The 20,809-nt window shown below is 38.6% G+C and overlaps 1 protein-coding gene across 1 annotated transcript in view; it reads left to right on the top strand.

Moving 5' to 3' along the window:
* SLC44A3 (solute carrier family 44 member 3) overlaps positions 1-20,809 on the top strand; it is an 86,601-nt gene that overhangs the window by 34,673 nt on the left and 31,119 nt on the right. The window contains 1 exon segment of the mRNA XM_033092098.1: positions 4,659-4,824. Coding sequence (XP_032947989.1) covers positions 4,659-4,824 — 166 coding nt within the window.

The raw sequence follows: 20,809 nt of genomic DNA on the forward strand, positions 1-20,809 counted from the left end.
GGTGGTCTGGAAGCCCCAGAGTCTGAACAATGGAAAAGGCCCATTTGGTGGAGGTGGGGGTCGGGTGATTTCCTTCCAGTATGTGCTTCAGTTAGAAGAAGTAACACAGGGATGTACTTGGCACGCTTAAGACAGGCAAAGGACCGTGCTTAGAAAGCACAACCAGCTGGACTGCCTTTCTTGAGAAACTGCCATTTAAAGTCTTTTGAAATGCTTTAAAGCTTGCTTATGATACCCAGATTTATAGCCACCTGCAGGAGGAATTTCCTCCAGGTTATATTGACGATCTCTAGGAAGATCTCCAGAAACTCATCTCAAATCTCTATAATAAGATCTATTACTGTAAGAAGGTTGGTTCATTCATTCATCTATTTAACAAATATTTATTGAACATTTACTATATTAGACCCTGTTACAGATGCTGGAGATAGAACTTTCCTTCCAATTTGGAAGCTAGAGAGAGATTAAATAAGATAAATAAATGAATTGTATAGTACATTAAATGTTGACAAGTGGTATGGAGAGAAATAAAACAGAAAAAAGAAATGGGAAATACTTAAGTCGGTATAATTTTAAATTTAGTGATTGAGCAGAGCTTCATTGAGGTGTTATGTCAGCAAAGATTCGAAGAGGGTGAGGGCAGAATCATGAAGCTCTAAGACAGTGTTGTTGGCAAAGGGGACAGCAAGAGGCCAGGATACTAGGGACAAAGCAAAGGGACCCATGCAGCCAGAGTGGAATACTTGAGGAGAGCATGGGTCAGATCCTGAGGCAATTATAGGAAGATTGGTTCTAATCTTTGGGAAGTCATTACAGAGTTTAAAGCAGAATGGTGACATAATCTGAGTTACATATGAATAGCAGTGATCCAGGGAGGAGATGATGGTGGCTTAGAACAGGGTCATAATGGTGGACATGGTGTGACATATTGGATTCTGCATCTATGAGGTTTCATGATATATTAGTTGAGGCATGTGAAGAAAAGAGGAGTTGGGGACAACACTGAGGTTTTCTGAGCAACTGGAGCATGTGATTGCCATCAGCTGAAATGGGGTAAGACTTGAATGGAGTGTTTTAGAGAAGATCACATCATTTTGGTTGTATTAATTGAGATATCTTTTAGGCAGCCAGGAGATGTCAGGTAGGCAGTTAGCTCTTTGAGTCTGAAGTTTCTGGAGAGGTCCCAGCTAGAGATCTACATTTGGGAATTTGGGAGCATATAAATAGTACTGAAACCATGATATTAGAATGAGTGTAGAGAGAGAAGATAGGAAATCCAAGGACTGTGCATTGGTCGCTTCAATGTTAAAAGGTCCTAGAGATGAGGAAGAACAAGGAAAGGAGACTGAACGGGAGCAACCAGTGGGCAGGGGAGAGAAGGTGTGTTGTCCTGGAACTTGGTGGAAGATTGCAAGGAGATGTGAATGGTCCAGTGTGACACATGCTGCTGATGAGTAAGCAAGGACTAAGGACTGACCATTTAATTGAGCAACATGGAGGTAAAACAAAACAGTTTCAGGATTGTAACTGAAGTGGGTTTAAGAAAAAGTGGGAGAGAAGAATTGGAAAGAAGAAGTGGAGACAATCTTGAGGAATTTGTTAAAAGGAACAAAGAAGTGGCAAGGAAGATGGAGGAGGAAAGGGAGTCAAGAACAGATTTTTTTTGTTTAAAGATGTGAGATAATTAAAAATGATTCCATAGAGAGGAGTATTTTGATGAAGCAAGAAAGAAGGAGAGAATTTCTGAAGAGGTATCTTTAAACAAGTGAGAAAGAGGATCTTGGGTGGGGGTTGGCCTTGGGATCCTGGACAGTTTATCATATTAAGGGTTGTTGGATTATGGCCACATACTGATAATGGGTAGATGGAGGGGTATGCGCTAGCAGAAATTTTCTGATTGCTTAAATTTTCTCAGAGAAACCAGAAGTAAGGTTACTGACTGAGAATGAGGATGGCGGGGGTTCTCAATGAGGATGAGGGGGTAGGGGTGGGGGAAGAACTCTTAGAGGTTGGAGGAGAAATTATAAACATTCCAGAAGAAGGGGAGTTGAATAGACTAACATAACAACATGTGAATTCCTGGCAGTCATTCAGATGGTATCTTATTTCTGATTTTTGTTTGCCTTTTTAATTTTTCCCCCTAATAGCTAATGTCTAGCATAATTCCAGTGTGCAATAGATGCTTAATAAATATTTGTGAATTTCAGAACTGGAGCCAGATCTATCTATCTCAGTTATAGCGAACCCTATATTGTACTTACTATTCTAAGCGTCTTCCCCATTTAATCCTCATAACAGCTCCATATATGGCATTTAGAATCATGAGATTGGATGGGATCACCAAGGGAATGAGAAGTAGGTATTAGTGTCTTCAGATTACAGGTGATGATGAAACAGATTTAAAAAGTCTCATAACCTGCCCAAGCTTGGTCAGCCATTAGGGGACAGTGCAAAGATGTGAAAGTCAGCCTGTGTGACTTTTAACCCAAGCCTGTAACCACTGCCCCATAGTTCATCTTATCTGCCCTCTTCATCTTTACACTGAGAGAACTGAGGCCCAGGTTGCTTATAACATGTCAAAGCTGAGACTGGAGCCAAGTACTCTCCTAGTTCAGTGCCCTTTCCATCACCATCACCAAGACCCACCATATCTTGGGATCTACCTGTAGTCTAGTTCCCTTTAATTTAGCTACCCATAGCAGTTAGCTATTTAGTTGTTTATGGGGCTCTTGACTGCACTGACCCAGCCATCCAGGAGAGGGCAAACATGTGCATGTAAACATGCCTGCCCCGCCCAGAAACTTGTTCCTGGCTTTCATCTTGAATGAAGCCAGAGAGCCTGACTCTGCAGAGAATGCTTGTTTAAAGTAATGGTTCTCAAGCAGCAATTTTCTTCCCCAGGTGGCATTTGGCAATGTCTGGAGGCAGTGTTTGGGTTGTCATAATTGCAGGAGGGGATGGAGGGGAGAGAGGGTGCTCCTGGAATCCATAGGGTAGAGCCCCAGGAAGCTGCTAAACACCCTACAATGCACAGGATAGCCTGTCCCCATCCCCAACAAAGAATTATCTGGTCTAAAACACCAATCGATATGCTGAGAGCTTGAGAAACCCTGTCCTAAAGGAAAATCTGTAAACAGTCTGGTATAACTGAACCAGGTGAACAAGTAGAAGATGGCTTCAACAAAGATGTTCAAAAACAAGTGACCAGTTAAGAATAACTTAAGGGTTCTGCTACCTTGGGGAGTGCCAAGAGTTTGAAAGCCTGCACGGAACTTGACTTATCACGTTAGCTGCTCTCCACTTGCTGACTGTCGCCATCCATGTGCCAAGCTGGGATGTGTGTGATTGTGCTGTGGATAGCACAAGGCAGCCACAAGGAAAGACACCCCACGTCCCCCACTGCCCCCTGGAATCCAGGACCTTTTCTCTATTAGGGAAATCATCCCTCCTGTTCCGTGGAAAAATTCTCCACCCCCAAACCATTTGTGATGTTGTAGACCTGTTCTTGCAAAACTATAGTCTGTGCCCGAAGCCTGTGGACCTTGCAGGAGCAGCAGTGAGCTTGTTGGCTGCCCTGTCGCTTCTGATATTCCAGGGGGTGCTTTTCCAAGGCTTCATTGACCTGATCCACCTAAACATGCCTGTCAGGTCACCTCCTTTGGAATTAGGGATGCTTTTCTGAAACACACCCATTTTTGGAAAATCATAAGCATTTATCAGTGCCTTACCTGAAACAGAGATTGCCTCCAAGCCAGAATGAGCCCAGTGTTTGATAAAATTTGAACATCTCTCTGTAAATCAAGCTGTGTCACTCTTTCTCACAATGTGACTCTTGTTCAGCAGAACATAGAGTGTAAGGAACTAACACCAGCCTTCATCTGTGAGGCCAGTTTGCTCTACAGCAGGATTATCTTCTTCCACTTCCTTCACAAAGACTATTGTGAATGTCTAAAGATACATGCATTATGAAGCTAGGTATGAAAGGAAACATGAACTATGTTTAAATGTTGTTCAGGTTGTAGGTTTCACCAAAGATCAAAGTGCCCACCTTCTTACAGTAGTTTATTTAAAATAAGAAGCGGAAGACATCTAGAAATTTTAACGCATTGCAAAACTGTTTAAAAAAGAAAAAGAAGATCCCTTGTCTCTTTTAAAAAGACTAAATTTTTGGTGAAGTGGGGTTCTATCACACGGTCCTAACAGCTTTGTGTGGTTTCATCCACATAATTTTTTATTGTATCAGAAAGTGATGTGGAAAAACCATAGGTTTTACACTCCAATGAGTCTGGTTTTATATTCTCCTTCCAATAGTCGTGAGCAGTGAGACGTTACAAAAGTTACATGACTCTTCTAAACCTCAGTTTTCACATTTACGAAGTAGAATGAATATTAGAGTATATGTCAAGGGTCTTGCAAATTGCATACCAATCAGTCACTGTAATTATCATTATTGATAATATTCATAAGTCAAATATGTGTTTAGAATTTTTAGTTTTTGCTATGGAGATGTTAAATTATGGTGGGTGCTTCAAATTTTTCTTTGGCATTCGTGTTTCATGTTATGCCAAAGGCCTGGCATGAGGAAGTGTGCCCTGTTGAACCAACTTCCATGGTTAGGAAAACATTGGTGTAAAGCATGTTTGTGTTTTAAACTTTAGGAGCTGCCCAGGTTATCGAAGGTGGCCAAGTGGAATATAAACCTCTTTCTGGCATTTGGTATATGTGGTGGTACCATTTAATTGGCCTCATCTGGGCTAGCGAATTCATCCTTACATGCCAGCAAATGACTGTAGCGGGGGCAGCAGTTACTTCTTATTTCAACAGGTCTAGCATGTTACTCCTGTTGGTTTGTCTGTGTGTGTCATGCTGTGCATCTCTAAAGGTATTTTGGAGTTTTGACATGACCCTTTAAAAGAGGTTGGCAAGTATAAAAGATTAAGCTGAAAATTTGGCTGGATGGTCGTTTGGTGGTGAAAAGCAATGTCATACCTTAAATTTGTCACATTTCCAAGCTCCTTTGGTTTAAGCTAGATAATTAAAAAGAAGCCAAATGGGGAAATAACCACACTGCTTAGAATTGAAAGATGGAAAGGAAGGGTTGACTTCTCCTGTAAATATTCTTTCTTACTGACTTCAAACTTAAAAAAAAGTAATCTTCTATTTGGAACACACTTCAGCAAGTTCTGTGAACTTCATTTTGTCCTATAAAATGAGGGAAGGTTTGCTTGGAAAATAACTTTAAATCCTAAGGGAAGTGTATATAACTGTAAAATATAATTCATGTTCATATAATAGTTAAGTTCTAGTGAATTAATTACGTCTTTGTTCACCATGATACTTATTTCAGTGTTTATACCCCATTACCTCACAAAATAATTGAGGACACACACACACCCTTAACCCTTTACTCTTTTGTGTGCCTGTGACTCTCCACCTGGCAGTGATAAAGCCTCAGGCAAGAAGAGCATGGCCAGGACAATGACAGGGTTGGACTCAGAACAGAAAGTTTATTCCCCATAGGGCTGATCCTCCTCTAATCTCTGAGACCAAATGAGTAGATAAACTCAGAGTGTTCCTGGGGGTAAGAAAGTCAACCAGGGATGATTCATACCATCAAGCAGTTACCGCCTGCTTATAAAGGGCACTGGGTTTTAATACAGTGGTGCTGTTTGGAGCCTCTGTTATTAAAGACTCCACAGGAGGGGCTGTAGCCCTTGGCATTGAGAACCTCTGAGGGGTCGGAGGTGGGTGGTGTGTGCTGCCTGCTCCTGAGTAGGGATGCAAAGATTATTCTAACCAAAGTGGCCAACAGGTAACAGCTGTCTGACAGCAGTGATTTGGTATTACCTTAGAATCACAAAACCAAAGCATTTTCAATAGGGCTTTTGGTTTGGACTTCCAAGGAAGCATATGCATGTATCTCATAACCCCTCCCTTTTACTCCAACTCCCCACCAAAAACATGAAAGAACGAAAAAGGTATAAACACACAAAGACAGTGAAAAACAGAGAGAATGACAACAAATAAGAAACATCAACCAAATGTTGAAAACTGAAGAGAGGATGGGTGAGGGTAAGTGATGACTCTGAACAGACTGGAGAAAGCTAAAAACAACAACAACAAAGGCCTATATATGTTGAGTGGAAAAGGAGGTGAAAATAAGATGCAGGCTGCTTTGAGCCACAAAACCATAGGCTCAAGAATTCACACGTAAAATGAATTTCTGAAGATTAGTTAAGTCTTCCTGAGGAGCATTTAGGCCCTAGGTCCCCTCCACACCACTAGGAGATAAGAGCTTTGCTTTCTAGAGAGAGAAACCAGAGACGGTCTGGACTTGGGATATCGAGCACAGCTGAGGCTGGGGTGAGGCTCTGTAATGAAAGAAGGGGGAATAAATGAGAGTCTAAATACCAAATAGTGAGGACACCTCACTACCACCTTCACCAACCCACATTCCACAGCTCAGCTCCCAGGATGTTGACAACCAGGTTGATATCCCCAAGGCAGGAGATCAGAGGATTCTTCTTTGAAGAAATTGTCTAATCCAAAGTGAAGACCTCCAGATAGTGCCATATGGGGTCCCCCAATGAAATGGCCTGATTCCTTACTCAGAACCAGACAGTGAAACCCAACTAGTCAACAGTCAACCATCCTACAGAGCTTCCAGTTCACTCATTAGTGCCTCATTCTTAAATGTGGACGGATAACCAGTGATTATTAAACATTTGAAGAGAACCTCTAGTGAAAGAAAAATCAAATGAACAAAAGAAAAGGAATTTAGGGAAAACAGATACAATGCAGGCAGCAGAAGAAAACTACACACATAAAAAATAAAACCACCATAATATCCTCAGTGAAAGTAAAGACATACTGTATCCATAAAATAAGAACAGCAACAAGAAAAAAGGAATAGCAAAGGAATGAAAAAGACCTTTTAGTAATTAAAAACATGATTGTACAAGTGAAAATTTTCTACTAAAGGATTAAAATATAAAATTGAAGAACTCTTCTTGGACATAGAACCAAAAACACAAAGAGATGGAAAATAGGAGAAGAAGGATAAAAAGTTAGAGGCTAAATTTAGGAGAGCCAACTAATCTGACTAATATGAGTTCCAGAAATAGAGGACAAACAAAAAAGAAGGGAGGAAATTATCAAAGAACACTTCCCAGAGCTGTAGGACTTGAGTAAAGAGGAGATCCTAGAAGTGTCTAGAGGGAAAAACAGATCACAGGCAAAGGATCAAGAACTAGAGTAGGATCTGATGTTCAATAGCAACTCTGAACCAAGAAGACAGTGGAGCAAGGCTGTCAAAATATTTTTTTTAAGATTTGTATTAAAATATAGCTAACATACAATATTGTATTAGTTTCAGGTGTACATCATAGTTATTCAACAGTACCCATCTAGCATTATACAGACTTGTTACTACATTATTGATTATATTTCCTTTGTTAAAGAAGTGGTAAGTCCAGCAACCTTCTAACACTGTACCACACTATCACAATATTATTGATCTTCCCCCCTTTTTAAAGTTTTCAATTAGTGTTGACATTCAATATTATTTTATATTAGTTTCAAGTGTGTTAGACATTTATATAATTTAGGAAGTGATCCCCTTGACTAGTACTACCTGGCACTATACATAGTTATTACCATGTTATTGATTATATTACCTATATTTTACATCCCCATGACTATTTTGTAACTACCAATTTGTACTTCTTAATCCCTTCACCTTTTTCACCTTGCCCCTAACCCCCTCTTATCTATCACCCCAACAAATCTAGTATCCATCTGCACCATATGTAGTTATTACAATATTACTGACTACACGTATTTTCCTTATATTATACCCTACATCCCCATGACTACTGTGTAACAACCAATTTGTATTTCTTAATCCCTTCCTCTTTTCACCTATCCTCATCCTGCCTCCTATCTGGCAGCCATCAAAATGTTCTCCGTATCTATGAGTTTGTTTCTGGTTTGTTTGTTTATTTTGTTCTTTAGATTCCACTCATAAGTGAAATCATATGACATTTGTCTTTGGCTGTCTGACTTATTACACTCAGCACAGTACCCTCCAGGTCCATCCATGTTGTCACAGATGGCAAGATTTCCTTTTTTTTTTTTTAACAGCTGAGTAATATTCCATTGTATATATGTACCACCTCTTCTTTATCCATTCATCCATTCAGGGACACCCAAGTTGCCTTCATATCTTGGCTTATGTAAATAATGCTGCAATGAACGTATGGATGAGCACATCCCCTCAAAGTAGCATTTTGGGTTTGTTTGGATAAATACCCAGAAGTGAGATTACTAGATCCTTCGTTGTCTCTTGTTATAGTCTTTGTTTTAAAGTCTATTCTGTCTGGTATAAGTATTGCTACTCCAGATTTTTGTTTGTTTGTTTCCATTTTCCTGAAATATCTTTTCCATCCCCTTACTTTCAGGCAGTGTGTGTCTTACAATCTGAAGTATGTCTCTTGTAGGCAGCATAGGTAAAGGTCTTTCTTGTTTTCTTATCCATTCAGCTCCCCATCTTTTGATGGGAGCATTTAATCCATTTACATTGAAAGTAATTGTCGATAGGTTTGTAGTTATTGCCATTTTGTTCATATATTTTATTTTTTCATCGTAAAGAAGTCCCTCTAAGATTCCTTGTAATACTGATTTGGTGGTGATGAACTCCCTTAGCTTTTTCTTGTCTGGGAAGCTCTTTATATGTCCTTCGATTATAAATGATAACTTTGCTGGGTAGAGTAATCTTGGTTGTAGGTCCTCGCTTTTCATCACTTTGAATATTTCCTGCCAATCCCTTCTGACTTGCAAAGTTTCTGTTGAGAAATCAGCTGACAGTCTTATGGGAGCTCCCTTATAGATAACTATCTGCTTTTCTCTTGCTGCTTTGAAGATTCTCTGTTAGTCTTTAACCTTTGGCATTTTAATTATGATGTGTCTTGGTGCTGGCCTCTTTGGGTTCATCTTGTTTGGACTCTCTGCACTGCCTGGGCTTGTACATCTATTTGCTTCGCCAGGTTAAGGAAATTTTCTGTCATTATTTCTTCAAATAGGTTTTCAATTATTGCTCTCTCTCTTATCCTTCTGGTATCCCTATAATGCGAATATTGGTATGCATGAGGTTGTCCCAGAGACCCCTTAAGTTCTCAATGTTTTGGATTCTTTTTTGTTTTTGCTGTTCTGATTGGGTGTTTTCTGCTACTTTATCTTCTACATCACTGTTTCAATCCTCTGCTTCAACTAATCTACTGTTGATTTCCTGTAATGTATTCTTCATTTTTGTTATTGTAGTCTTTATTTCTGACTGGTTCTTTTTCATGTTTTCTATCTCCATTTTTATGTCTTCCTATTTCTTTGCTGAAATTCTTGCTGAGAAAATTGAGCATTCTTATAACCAGTGTTTGGAACTCTGCATCTGGTATATTGATTGTCTCCATTTTGTGTAGTTCTTTTCTTGGAGCTTTGTTCTGTTCTTTTATTTTGGACATGTTTCTTTGTCTTCCCATTTTGGCTGCCTCTCTGTGTTTGTTTCTGTGTATTAGGTAGGGCTGCTATGTCTTTTGGTCTTAGTGAGTGGCCTTATGTAGCAGGTGTGCTGTGGGGCTCAGTGGCACAGTCTTTCTGGTCACTTGAGCCATGCACTCCAGTTGTGTCCCTTCTGTGGGTTGTGTGTGCCCTCCTCTTGTAGTTGAGCCTTGGTCGCTATTTGCATATCAATGGATCAATGGGAAGGATATACCCTCCTGCTCACTGGCTGTGAGGACTGGCTGTGGCTACAGTGGAGGAATTGTTGTGCAGGGCCGACCCTACAGAGCAGGATCTGCTTCAGCAGGGCTCTGGTGCCTGCCCAATCTGCACCTTGTGTGTATTGGAGGAGGCCAGGTGATACTCCAGATTTTTCAAAGCTGGACACTGGGTGCATCAGCCCCACGGACACCTGGGAGGGGATCCACTGTAGGTTAAGTTCTGCCACAGCCCATGCCCCACCCAGGGCCACTCGGCAGGAGCCACAAAGAAATCCACAGTTGGCTGCCACCTATGCTGTGCTTGAATGTGCCTCGAGAGGCCAAACTGTATACCAAGGCCAGCTGCCGCTAGTGCTGAGCTTAGGGCTGCTCAGCCAGAGATACAGGACATATTCAAGCCAGATGCTGCTTGTCTGGGTTCCATGAACCTTTGAGAGACCCTAGGAAAGTCTGCAGCCTGAGATAAGGCAGGCAATTTGTAGGAAAAAGCTACTGGGAGCACTTTGAGTGTGCACAAAAGTTGGGTGGGGCACGGTCTTGAATCACCAAGGTGTGGTGAATGAACAGCGTTAGCCAGCTTGATGGAGAGTCAAGATATTACAGTGCCTGCATCTGCATGCTGGGAAAGAGGACGGCTCAACAAAAAACAATAGCTTTTGCCAGCTCTTGCATCCAGGAGAAAGCTGCCCCTCCAGCCCCCGTCCCATGCCAGACAACTCAGTTCCCAACCATATGTCCCTGCCACCTTTCCAGCTGCTGCCCTAGCACTGGAGGTCAGAGCCACTGATTCTGTCAGTGAGTAAGTCCTTGCATGGTACATTTAAGAGGAGAGTCTAGGACTCCAGCCACCCTCTGTCTCACTGAGTCACAATCTCCGCTGTTTTTCACAACCAGAAATTATGGGGACTTCTCTCCCGAGCACTGGAACCCTGGGCTGGGATGGGGCTGGGACCTCTTGCTCCTCTGGGGGAGACCTCCACAGCCAAATATCCCTCCCAATTTTTAATGGTCACATGCGGGCGTGGGACCAGCTCATTCTGCGTCTCTGCCTTTCCTACCAGTCTCGAGATGGCTTCTTGTGCAAGTCCTTAGTTGTAGGGTTTCAGTTCAGCAAGATTTTAGGCGAATCTCAATGATGGTAGTTTTGTAGTTTAGTTGAAATTTTGATGTAGTCATGAGAGAAGGTAAGCACAGTGTTTACCTACTGCGCCATCTTGACCAGAACTCTCAAGACTGTCAAAATTTTAAGGCAAGATGACTTCCAATGTAGAATTCTAGACTTACTCATACTATCAGAAAGGAGAATTAAGTCATGTTCAGGCATGGATCATTTCAAAAGATTTCCCTCCCTACGTTATTTTTGGGGAAAGATGTTCTCTATTTAACGAATGAGAAAGCCAGAGAGGGAAATATGAGTTTCAAGAAATGGGCTCCAATCCAGAGAAGAAGAGAAGGGACTTCCCATGAGGGTAGCTATGCAGCAGGTATAGAGAACATCCAGTCCAATGTAGAGCAGGAGGGCAGTGGGCTCCAGGAGGGAGGTCTCCAAGAAGAAAAAAGGAAACCGAGGGAATACCAGATGTATTTGAACATGTGGAGAAAAGATTTACACTTTGATGAAGCCTATAGAAAATCAAGCAAATGAGAAATGTGAAATTATTATTACTTCAGGAAAACCCAAAAGTTGTACAGGAAAGGAAATGTAATCAGAATACACTACTACAAGAGGTTAGAGCGTGGTGCTGGTAACACCAAGTTTGCTGGTTCAATCTCCACATGGGCCACTGTGAGCTGTGCCTGCCTTAAAAAAAAAAAATACACTACTACCTGGATCAGTTGTTAATGTTATTTATATACTGATAGTGTAAACACTAAACATTAACTAAAACATACTCAGTGGCAAAAGATTCAAAGCATTTCCTCTAAGATCAGGAACAAGGGTGCAGACTCATGGGTGCAGACTCTCATGACTCCTATTTAACATAATACTAGAAGTTCTAGCAGAGCAATCAGATGTGAAAAAGAAATAAAAGCCATCCAAATTGGAAAGGAATAAGTAAAATTGTCTTTGTTGGAGATGATATGATCCTATATATGTATAGAAAACTCTAAAGACTCCACCAAAAAAAATGGATAGAACTAGTCAATGAATTCAATAAAGTTTCAGGATACAAAATTAACGTACAGAAAACTGTTGCATTTTCTATACACTAACAAGGACGTATCTAAAAGAGAAATCAAGAAAGCAATCCCATTCATGATAGCATCAAAAACAATAAAATACCTAGGAATAAGTTTAACCAACGAGGTAAAAGACATGTATACTGAAAACTAGAAGATTTTGATCAAAGAAATTGAAGAAAATACAGACAAATGGAAAGATACCCTGGATCAGAAGAATTAATTTTGTTAAAATGTTCATACTGCCCAAAGTTATCTATAGATTCAGTGCAATCTCTATCAAAATTCCAATGGCATTTTTCACAGAAGTAGAAAAAACAGCCCTAAAATTTGTGTGGAATTACAAAAGACCCCGAATAGCCAAAGCAATCCTGAGAAAGAAGAACAAAACTGGAGGCATCACACTTCCTGATTTCAAACTATATCACAAAAGTATAGCAATCAAAACAGTATGGTATTGACATAAAAATGTACACATGGACCAATGGAACACAATCAAGAGCAGAGAAATCAACCTTTGCATATATGGTCAACTAATATATGACAGGGGAGCCAGGAATACTCAATGGGAAAAGTATAGTCTCCTCAATAAATGGTGCTGGGAAAACTGGATAACTACATGCAGAAGAATGAAATTAGACCCCTGTCTTCACTCACAAGAATTAATTAGAAATTGATTAAAGACTTACACATAGGAAACCAAACTGTAAAACTCCTAAAAGAAAACATAGGGGAAAAAAATCCCAAGGGTTGGTCTTGGCAATGAGTTTTTGCACGACACCAAAATCAAAAGCAACAAAAGCAAAAAATTAATAAGTGAGACTACATCAAATTAAAAAGCTTCTGCACAGCAAAAGAAACAACAAAATGAAAAGGTAACCTATAGAATGGGAGAAAATTATTTGCAAATCAGATGTCTGATAAGGAGTTAATACCCAAAATACATAAAGAACTCACACCTCAATAGAAAAAAAAAAAAGCCCAGTTAAAAAATGGACAGAGGAACTGAGTAGACATCTTTCTAGAAAAGACATATGATGGCCAACAGGTACATAAAAAGGTGTTCAACATCACTAATCATCAGGGAAATGCAATTCAAAACCACAATGAGGTATCACCTCACACCTTTTAGAATGTCTGTCATCAAAAAGACAAGAGACTGTGGCCAGTTAGCTCAGTTGGTTAGAGTGTGGTGCTGGTAGCACCAAGGTTGCCAGTTCGATCACTGTGGGCTGCGCCCTCCTTTAAAAAAAAAAAAAAAAAAAAAATCAATGAAACCAAGAAATGGGGGGGAAAAGACAAGAGATAAGTTTGAAAAGGATGTGGAGAAAAGGGAACTCATGGGGCACCGCTGGTGGGAATGTAAATTGGTACAACCACTATGGAAAATATTATGAAGATTCCTCAAAAAATTAAAAATAGAACTGCCATATGATTTAGCAGTCCCACTGCTGGGTGTATATCCAAAGGAAGTGAAAACAGGTTATTGAGATATATGCACTCCCATGTTCATTGCAGTATTATTCACAATAGCCATGATATGGAAGCAAAAAACCTGTCTGTCACTGGATGAATGGATAAAGAAGATACGAGATACACACACACACACACACACACACACACACACACACACAATGGCACACTATTCAGCCATGAGAAAGAAGGAAATCCTGCCATTTGTGGCAACATGGACAGACCTTAAGGGCATTTTGCTAAGTGAAATAAGACAGAGAAAAACAAATACTGTGTTGTCTCACTTATATGTGGAATCTAAAAAGCTAAACTCATAGAAACAGAGAGTAGATTACCAAGGGCTGGGGTGTGGGGTGGAGGGAGAAGTGGGTAGATGTTAGTGAAAGTGTATAAACTTATAAGATAAATAAGTTCTGGGGATTTAATGTATAGCTTGGTGATTATAGTTAATAAGACTGTATTATATACTTGAAAGTTGCAAAGAAAGTAAATCTTAAATGTTCTCACCACAAAAAAGAAATACTAATTAAGTGAGGTGATGGAGGTGTTAGCAAACACTATGGTGGTAATCATTTTGCAATATATAAGTGTACCAAATGAACACATGTACATCTTAAACTTACACAGTGCTATATCTCAATTAGATCTCAAAGCTTAAAAAAGACATTAACTAAAAATTTCAATATAATTATTGAGTAGAAGGGGAGATGGGAAAATAAGTGGGTTGGGGAGTTTAAGCTGTGTAGAGAACTAAACCAGTATCTTCAGAGTGGGAAGTAAGTAGACAATATGCAACGCTGAAAAGTCAAGAAATAGCAGTAAGAACATGTAATTTAGACATGTGGAGGTAAGTTCCATGAAGAAGAAGCTAAGATATTATCTCTAGGGAGAGAAAATTAGGAGTAGGGGAAGAAAACTGCTGTCTTTCCTATGAAACCTAGCAGTATTATTTGACTTTTTAAGATATTTCACATATTAGTTTGATAATATAAACAAATTAATTTAAAATAAAACGTGGGATAATTTATTTTTATTAAATAAATTATTTCATTTATTTTTATTAAATAAATTATTTCATTTATTAAAGAGTTCTTCTTTCTTTTTTGATTTTATGCCTAATTTTGAATCTTTATGGTTTTTTCCTTATCTCAAGGTTCAGATACTTCCCCCCAACATTATTTATTTATTTACTTAATTATTTATTTACTTTTGTTTACATTTGACATTCACAATATTATTTTATGTTAGTTTCACGTGTACAGCATAGTGGTTAGATATTTATATAATTTACGAAGTGATTCCCCTGACTAGTCTCGTACCCAGCGGGCTCTATACATAGTTATTACCATATTATTGACTACATTTTCCATACTATATTTTACATCCCCTTGACTATTTTGTGACTACCAATTTGTACTTTTTGATTCCTTCACCTTTTTCGGCCATCTCCCCAGCCCCCTTCCCATCTGGCAACCATCAGTTTGTTCTCTATTAGTCTATTTCTGTTTTGTTTGTTCGTTTATTTTGTTCTTTAGATTACACATGTAAGTGAAACCATATGGTATTTGTCCTTCTCTGTTTGACTTATTTCACTCAGCATACATTCCAGGTCCATCCATGTTGTCGCAAATTGTAAGATTTTATTCGTTTTTGTAGCTGAGTAATATTCCATTGTATATATGTACCATTACTTTATCCATTCATCTATTGATGGACACTTAGGTTGCTTCCATATCTTGGCTATTATAAATAATGCTGCAGTGAACATAGGGGTGTATATATCTTTTTGAATTACTGTTTTGAATTTCTTCAGACAAATATCCAGAACTGGAATTTTAAGTTCATAAGGTAGTTCTATTTTTAATTTTCTGAGGAATCTCCACACTGCTTTCCACAGTGGCTGCACCAATTCGTAATCCCACCAACAGTGCAAGAGGGTTCCCTTTTCTCCACATTCTTACCAGCCCTTGTCATATGTTAATTTATTGATGATGGCCCCTATGGCAGGTGTGAGGTGATATCTCATTGTGTTTTAATTTGCATTTCTCTGATGATTAGTGATATTGAGCATCTTTCCATATGTCCATTGACCATCTGTATGTCCTCTTTGGAGAAATGTCTTTTCAGGTCCTTTGCCCATTTTTTTAAATGGGATTGTTAGTTTTTTTGGTGTTGAGTTGCATGAGTTTTTTATAAATTTTGGATATTAATCCCTTATCAGATGTATCATTGAAAAATATCTTCTCCCATTCAGTAGGTTGTCTTTTTGTTTTGTTGATGGTTTCCTTTGCTGTGCAAAAACTTCTTAGTTTGATATAGTCCCATTTGTTTATTTTTCCTTTTGTTTCCCTTGCTTGAAGACATGTATCAAAAAAAATATTACCAAGAACAATGTTAGAGAGTTTCCTGCCTATGTTTTCTTATAGTAGTTTTATGGTTTCGGGACTTACATTTAAGTCTTTAATCCATTTTGAGTTTATTCTTGTATATGGTGTAAGAGGTGGTCTAGTTTCATTTTTTTGTGTGTATCTGTCCAATTTTCCCAATACCATTTATTGAATAGACTGCCTTTACTCCATTGTATATTCTTACCTCCTTTGTCATAGATTAATTACCATATAGATGTGGGTTTATTTCTGGGCTCTCTATTCTGTTCCATTGACCTATGTGTCTGTTTTTATACCAGTATCATGCTGTTTTAATTACTATGGCCTTTTAATATGGTTTGATATCAGGTAATGTGATACCTTTAACTCTGTTCTTTTTTCTCAAGTCTGCTGTGGCTATTCAAAGTCTTTTGTGGTTCCATATAAATTATAGGATTATTTTTTTCTAGTTCTGTGAAAAATGCCATTGGTATTTTGATAGGTATTGCATTGAATCCATAGATTGCTTTGGGTAGTATGGACATTATAATGATGTTAATTCTTCCAATCCAGGAGCATGGTACCGTGTTTTCCCGAAAATAAGACCTAGCCAGACAATCAGCTCTAATGCATCTTTTGGAGCAAAAATTAATATAAGACCCAGTCTTATTTTACTATAAGACCAGGTATAATATAATATAATATAATATAATATAATATAATATAATATAATATAATATAATATAATATAGTATAATACCCGGTCTTATTTTACTATCATATAAGACAAGGTATAATATAATATAATATAATATAATATAATATAATATAATATATACCAGCTCTTATATTAATTTTTGCTCCAAAAGACGCATTAGAGCTAATTGTCTGGCTAGGTCTTATTTTCGGGGAAATGCGGTATATGCTTCCATTTATTTGTATCTTCTTCAGTTTCTTTTGTCAATGTCTTACAATTCTCCAAGTACAGGTCTTTTACCTCCTTGGTTAAATTTATTTCTTGGTATTTTTTGGGGGGTGGGGGGTGCAATTGTAAATGGGATTTTTTCTTAATTTCTTTTCTGATAGTTTGCTATTAGAGTATAAAATGCACCTGATTTCTGAATATGAATTTGGTATTGTGCTACTTTGCTGAATTCATTAATTAGTTCCAATAGTTTTCTAGGATGGAATCATTAGGGTTCTCTACATAGTATCGTGTCATCTGCAAATATTGACAGTTTTACCTCTTCCTTTCCAATTTGGATGACTTTTGTTCATTTTTCTTGTGTGATTGCTGTGTCTAGGTCTTCCAATACTATGTGGAATAAAAGTGGTAAGAGTGAACAGCTTGTCTTGTCCTGCTCTTAAAGAAAAAGCTTTTAGTTTTTCACTATTGAGTATGATGTTAGCTGTGGATATGTCACACATGGCCTTTATTATGTTGAGGTATGTTCACTCTATCCCCACTTTACTGAGAGGTGGTTTTTTTTTTTTTATCATAAATAGATGTTGGATTTTGTCAGGTTATTTTTTCTGCATCTACTGATATGATCATATCATTTTTATCCATCATTTTGTTTATGTGGTATATCACTTTAATTAATTTGCAGATATTGAACCAGCCTAGTATCATGGGAATAAATCGTAGTTGATCATTTTCCTTTTAATGTCTTGCTGAATTTGGTTTGCTAATACTTTGTTGAGGATTTTTGCATCTATGTTCATCAGGGATATTGGCCTATAATAACCTTTTTTTTTTTGCAGTATCTTTGGTTTGGTTATCAGAGTAATGCTGGCTTCATAAAATGAGTTGTGAGCTTTCCCTCCTCTTCAATTTATTTTAGATTAGTTTGAGAAGGATAGGTATTAATTCTGCTTTGAATGTTTGGTAGTAGCATTCACCTGTAAAGACATCTGGTTTGTTGGGAGTTTTTTGAAAACAGATTTCATTACTAGTAATCAGTTTGTTCAGATTTTCTGTTTTTTCTTGACTCAGTTTTGGAAGATGAGATGTTTCTAGGAATTTATCCATTTGTTCTAGGTTGTCTAATTTGTTGGCATATAGCTGTTTGTATAATTTTCTTATAATTCTTTGTATTTCTGTAGTGTTCGTTGTCACTTCTCTTTCATTTCTGATATCTTTATTTGGGTCCTCGATTTTTCTTGATGAGTCTGGCTAAAGGTTTATCAATTTTGTTTATCTTTTCAAATAACCTGCTCTTGGTTTCACTGATCTTTTGTATTGGTTTTATGGACTCTATTTCATTTATTTCCACTCTGCTCTTTATTTTCTTCCTTCTCATAACTTTGGGCCTTGTTTGCTGTTCTTTTTCTGGTTCCTTTAAGTGTAAGGTTAGATTATTTATTTGAGGTTTTTCTTGTTTCTTGATGTAAGCCTGTATTGTTATGAATTTCCTTCTTAGGATTGCTTTCACTGTGTCCTACATATTTTGGGTCATTGTGTTTTCATTTTCATTTGGCTCAAGACATCTTTTGATTTCTTCCTTGATCTCATTGTTAATTCATTGTTTACTAGCATTCTATTTAGCCTCCATGTGTTTGTGTGTTTTTCGTGTGTGTGGTTTTTTTTTTTGTAATTGATTTTTAGTTTTATTGTTGTCAGAGAAGATGCTTGATATGATTTCAGTTTTCTTAACTTTATTGAGACTTGTTTTGTGGTCTATCTTGGAAAATATTCCATGTGCACTTTAAAAGAATATGTGTTCTGCTGTTTTGGGGTGAAATGGTATAAAAATATCAATAAAATCCATCTGATGTAATGTGTTATTGAAGGCTGCAGTTTCCTTGTTGATTTTCTCTCTGGAAGATCTATCAATGGGGTGTTAGAGTCTCCTACTACGAGTGTATTACTGTCAATCTTTCCCTTTATGTAGTTAATGTATTGCTTTATATATTTAGATGCTCCTATGTTGGGTGTACAAATGTTCAAAAGGCTTATATCTTCTTGTTGGATTGATCCCTTTATCATCATGAAATATCCTTCTTTTTATTATAGCTTAGTTTTAAAGTCTGTTTTGTCTGATATAAGTATTGCTACTCCAGATTTTTGTTTGTTTGTTTGTTTGTTTCTATTTGCATGAAATATCTTCTTCTGTGCCTTTACTTTCAGTCTGTGTGTGTCTTTCAATCTGAAGTGAGTCTCTTGTAGGCAGCATATTGTAAGGGTTTCATTTTCTTATCCATTCAGCCACTCTGTGTCTTTTGATGAGAGCATTTAATCCACTTACATTTAATTGTTGATATATGTGTAGTTATTGTCATTTTATTATTCATACTTTTTATTTCTCCTCATCCTCCTCCTCCTCCTCCTTCTTCTTCTTGTTCTTCATCTCCTCCTTCTCCTCCTCCTCCTCTTCCTCTTCCTCCTCCTTCAAGAAGTCCCTTTAACATTTCTTGTAATACTGGTTTGGTGGTCATGAATTCCTTTAGCTTTTTCTTGTCTGAGAAGCTCTTTATCTGTCCTTTGACTCTAAATGATAACTTTGCTGGGTATAGTAATCTTGGTTGTAGATCTTTGCTTTTCATCACTTTAAATATTTTGTGCCAATCCCTTCTGGCCTGCATGTTGAGAAATCAGCTGATAGTCTTATGGGAGCTCCCTTATAGGTAACTAACTGCCTTTCTCTTGCTGCTTTTTAAGATTCTCTTTGTCTTTAACCTTTCACATTTTAATTATGATATATTTTGGTGTGGTCCTCCTTGAGTTCATCTTGTTTGGGACTGTCTGTACCTCTAGACTTATATGTCTATTTCCTTCACCAGGTTAGGGAAGTTTTCCATCATTACTTTTTCAAATAAGTTCTTAATCCGTTGCTCTCTCTCTCTTCTTTTTCTGGTACCTTTATGATACAAATGGTACACTTTGTGTTGTCCCAGAGGTCCCTTAAACTATCCTAATTTTTTTAAAATTCTTTTTTCTTTTTGCTGTTCTGATTGGGTGTTTTCTTCTACTTTGTCCTCCAAATAGGTGATTTAGTCCTCTGCTTCATCTAACCTGCTGTGTTGCCCTCTAATATAGCTTTCATTTCAGTTGTTGTAGTCTTTATTTCTGAATGATTCTTTTTCATGGTTTCTATGTCCTTTTTAATGCTTAGTATCTCTTTGTTGACGTTCTCTCTGAGATCACTGAGCATCTTTATAACCAGTGTTTTGAACTCCGTCTCTGGTAGGTTTGTTGCCTCCATTTTGTTTAGTTCTTTTTCTGGAGTGTTTCCCTGTTCTTTTATTTGGGACACACTTCTTTGTTTCCTCATTTTTGCTACCTCTCTGTGTTTGCTTCTGTGCATTAGGTAGATCTGTTACATCGCCCAGTCTTGGCAGGGTGGCCTTATGTAGGTGTCTTGTGGGGCCCCATGGCGCAATCTCCTTGGTCACCTGCACTGGGTGTTCCAGGAGTGTCTCTTTTGTGGGTTGTGTGTGCCCTCCTATTAGCTGAGCCCTGATTGCTATTGGCACATCAGTGGTTGGGATTGACCCTCAGGCTGACTGACTGTGGGGTTTGGTCCTGTCCACAGCTTACAGGATGCTGTGTGGGGGGCTTACCACATGGAGCAGGATGCGCCCCAGCAGGCTCTGGTTCCTGTGGAGACACCCTTTGAGTGTGCCACTTATGGGGCTAATGGGGGGGGGGTGCTCTGCTGTGGTCTGAAGCCAACCTTCAAGTATGTTGGTGCTGGGGCCTCTTGGGAGGGGCTCCAGTGGAGGCCCATGTCAGCCACTGCCTATGACTGGTCCACGACTACCTGGTAGGAGCCATAGTGCAATCTACATTTGGTCGCTGCCTCTGCTAAACCTGGAGGCACGTGGGAGAGACCACGCTATGAACTGAGGATGGCAGCCACCAGTACCGGGTCTGGGGTAGTTCCACAAAGAGCCAGGACACACTGAGGCCTGCTGCTGGTTGCCAGCTGCCATAAGTTTCAGCCACTGATGAAACCTCCTTCAGAGTTGGATGTGGCAGGGTCTCAGTGAGTCATTAGGGTTGAGCAAGCAAAG

The sequence above is a fragment of the Rhinolophus ferrumequinum genome, chromosome 22 (assembly GCF_004115265.2).
Source record: "Rhinolophus ferrumequinum isolate MPI-CBG mRhiFer1 chromosome 22, mRhiFer1_v1.p, whole genome shotgun sequence".
NCBI classification, from domain to species: domain Eukaryota; kingdom Metazoa; phylum Chordata; class Mammalia; order Chiroptera; family Rhinolophidae; genus Rhinolophus; species Rhinolophus ferrumequinum.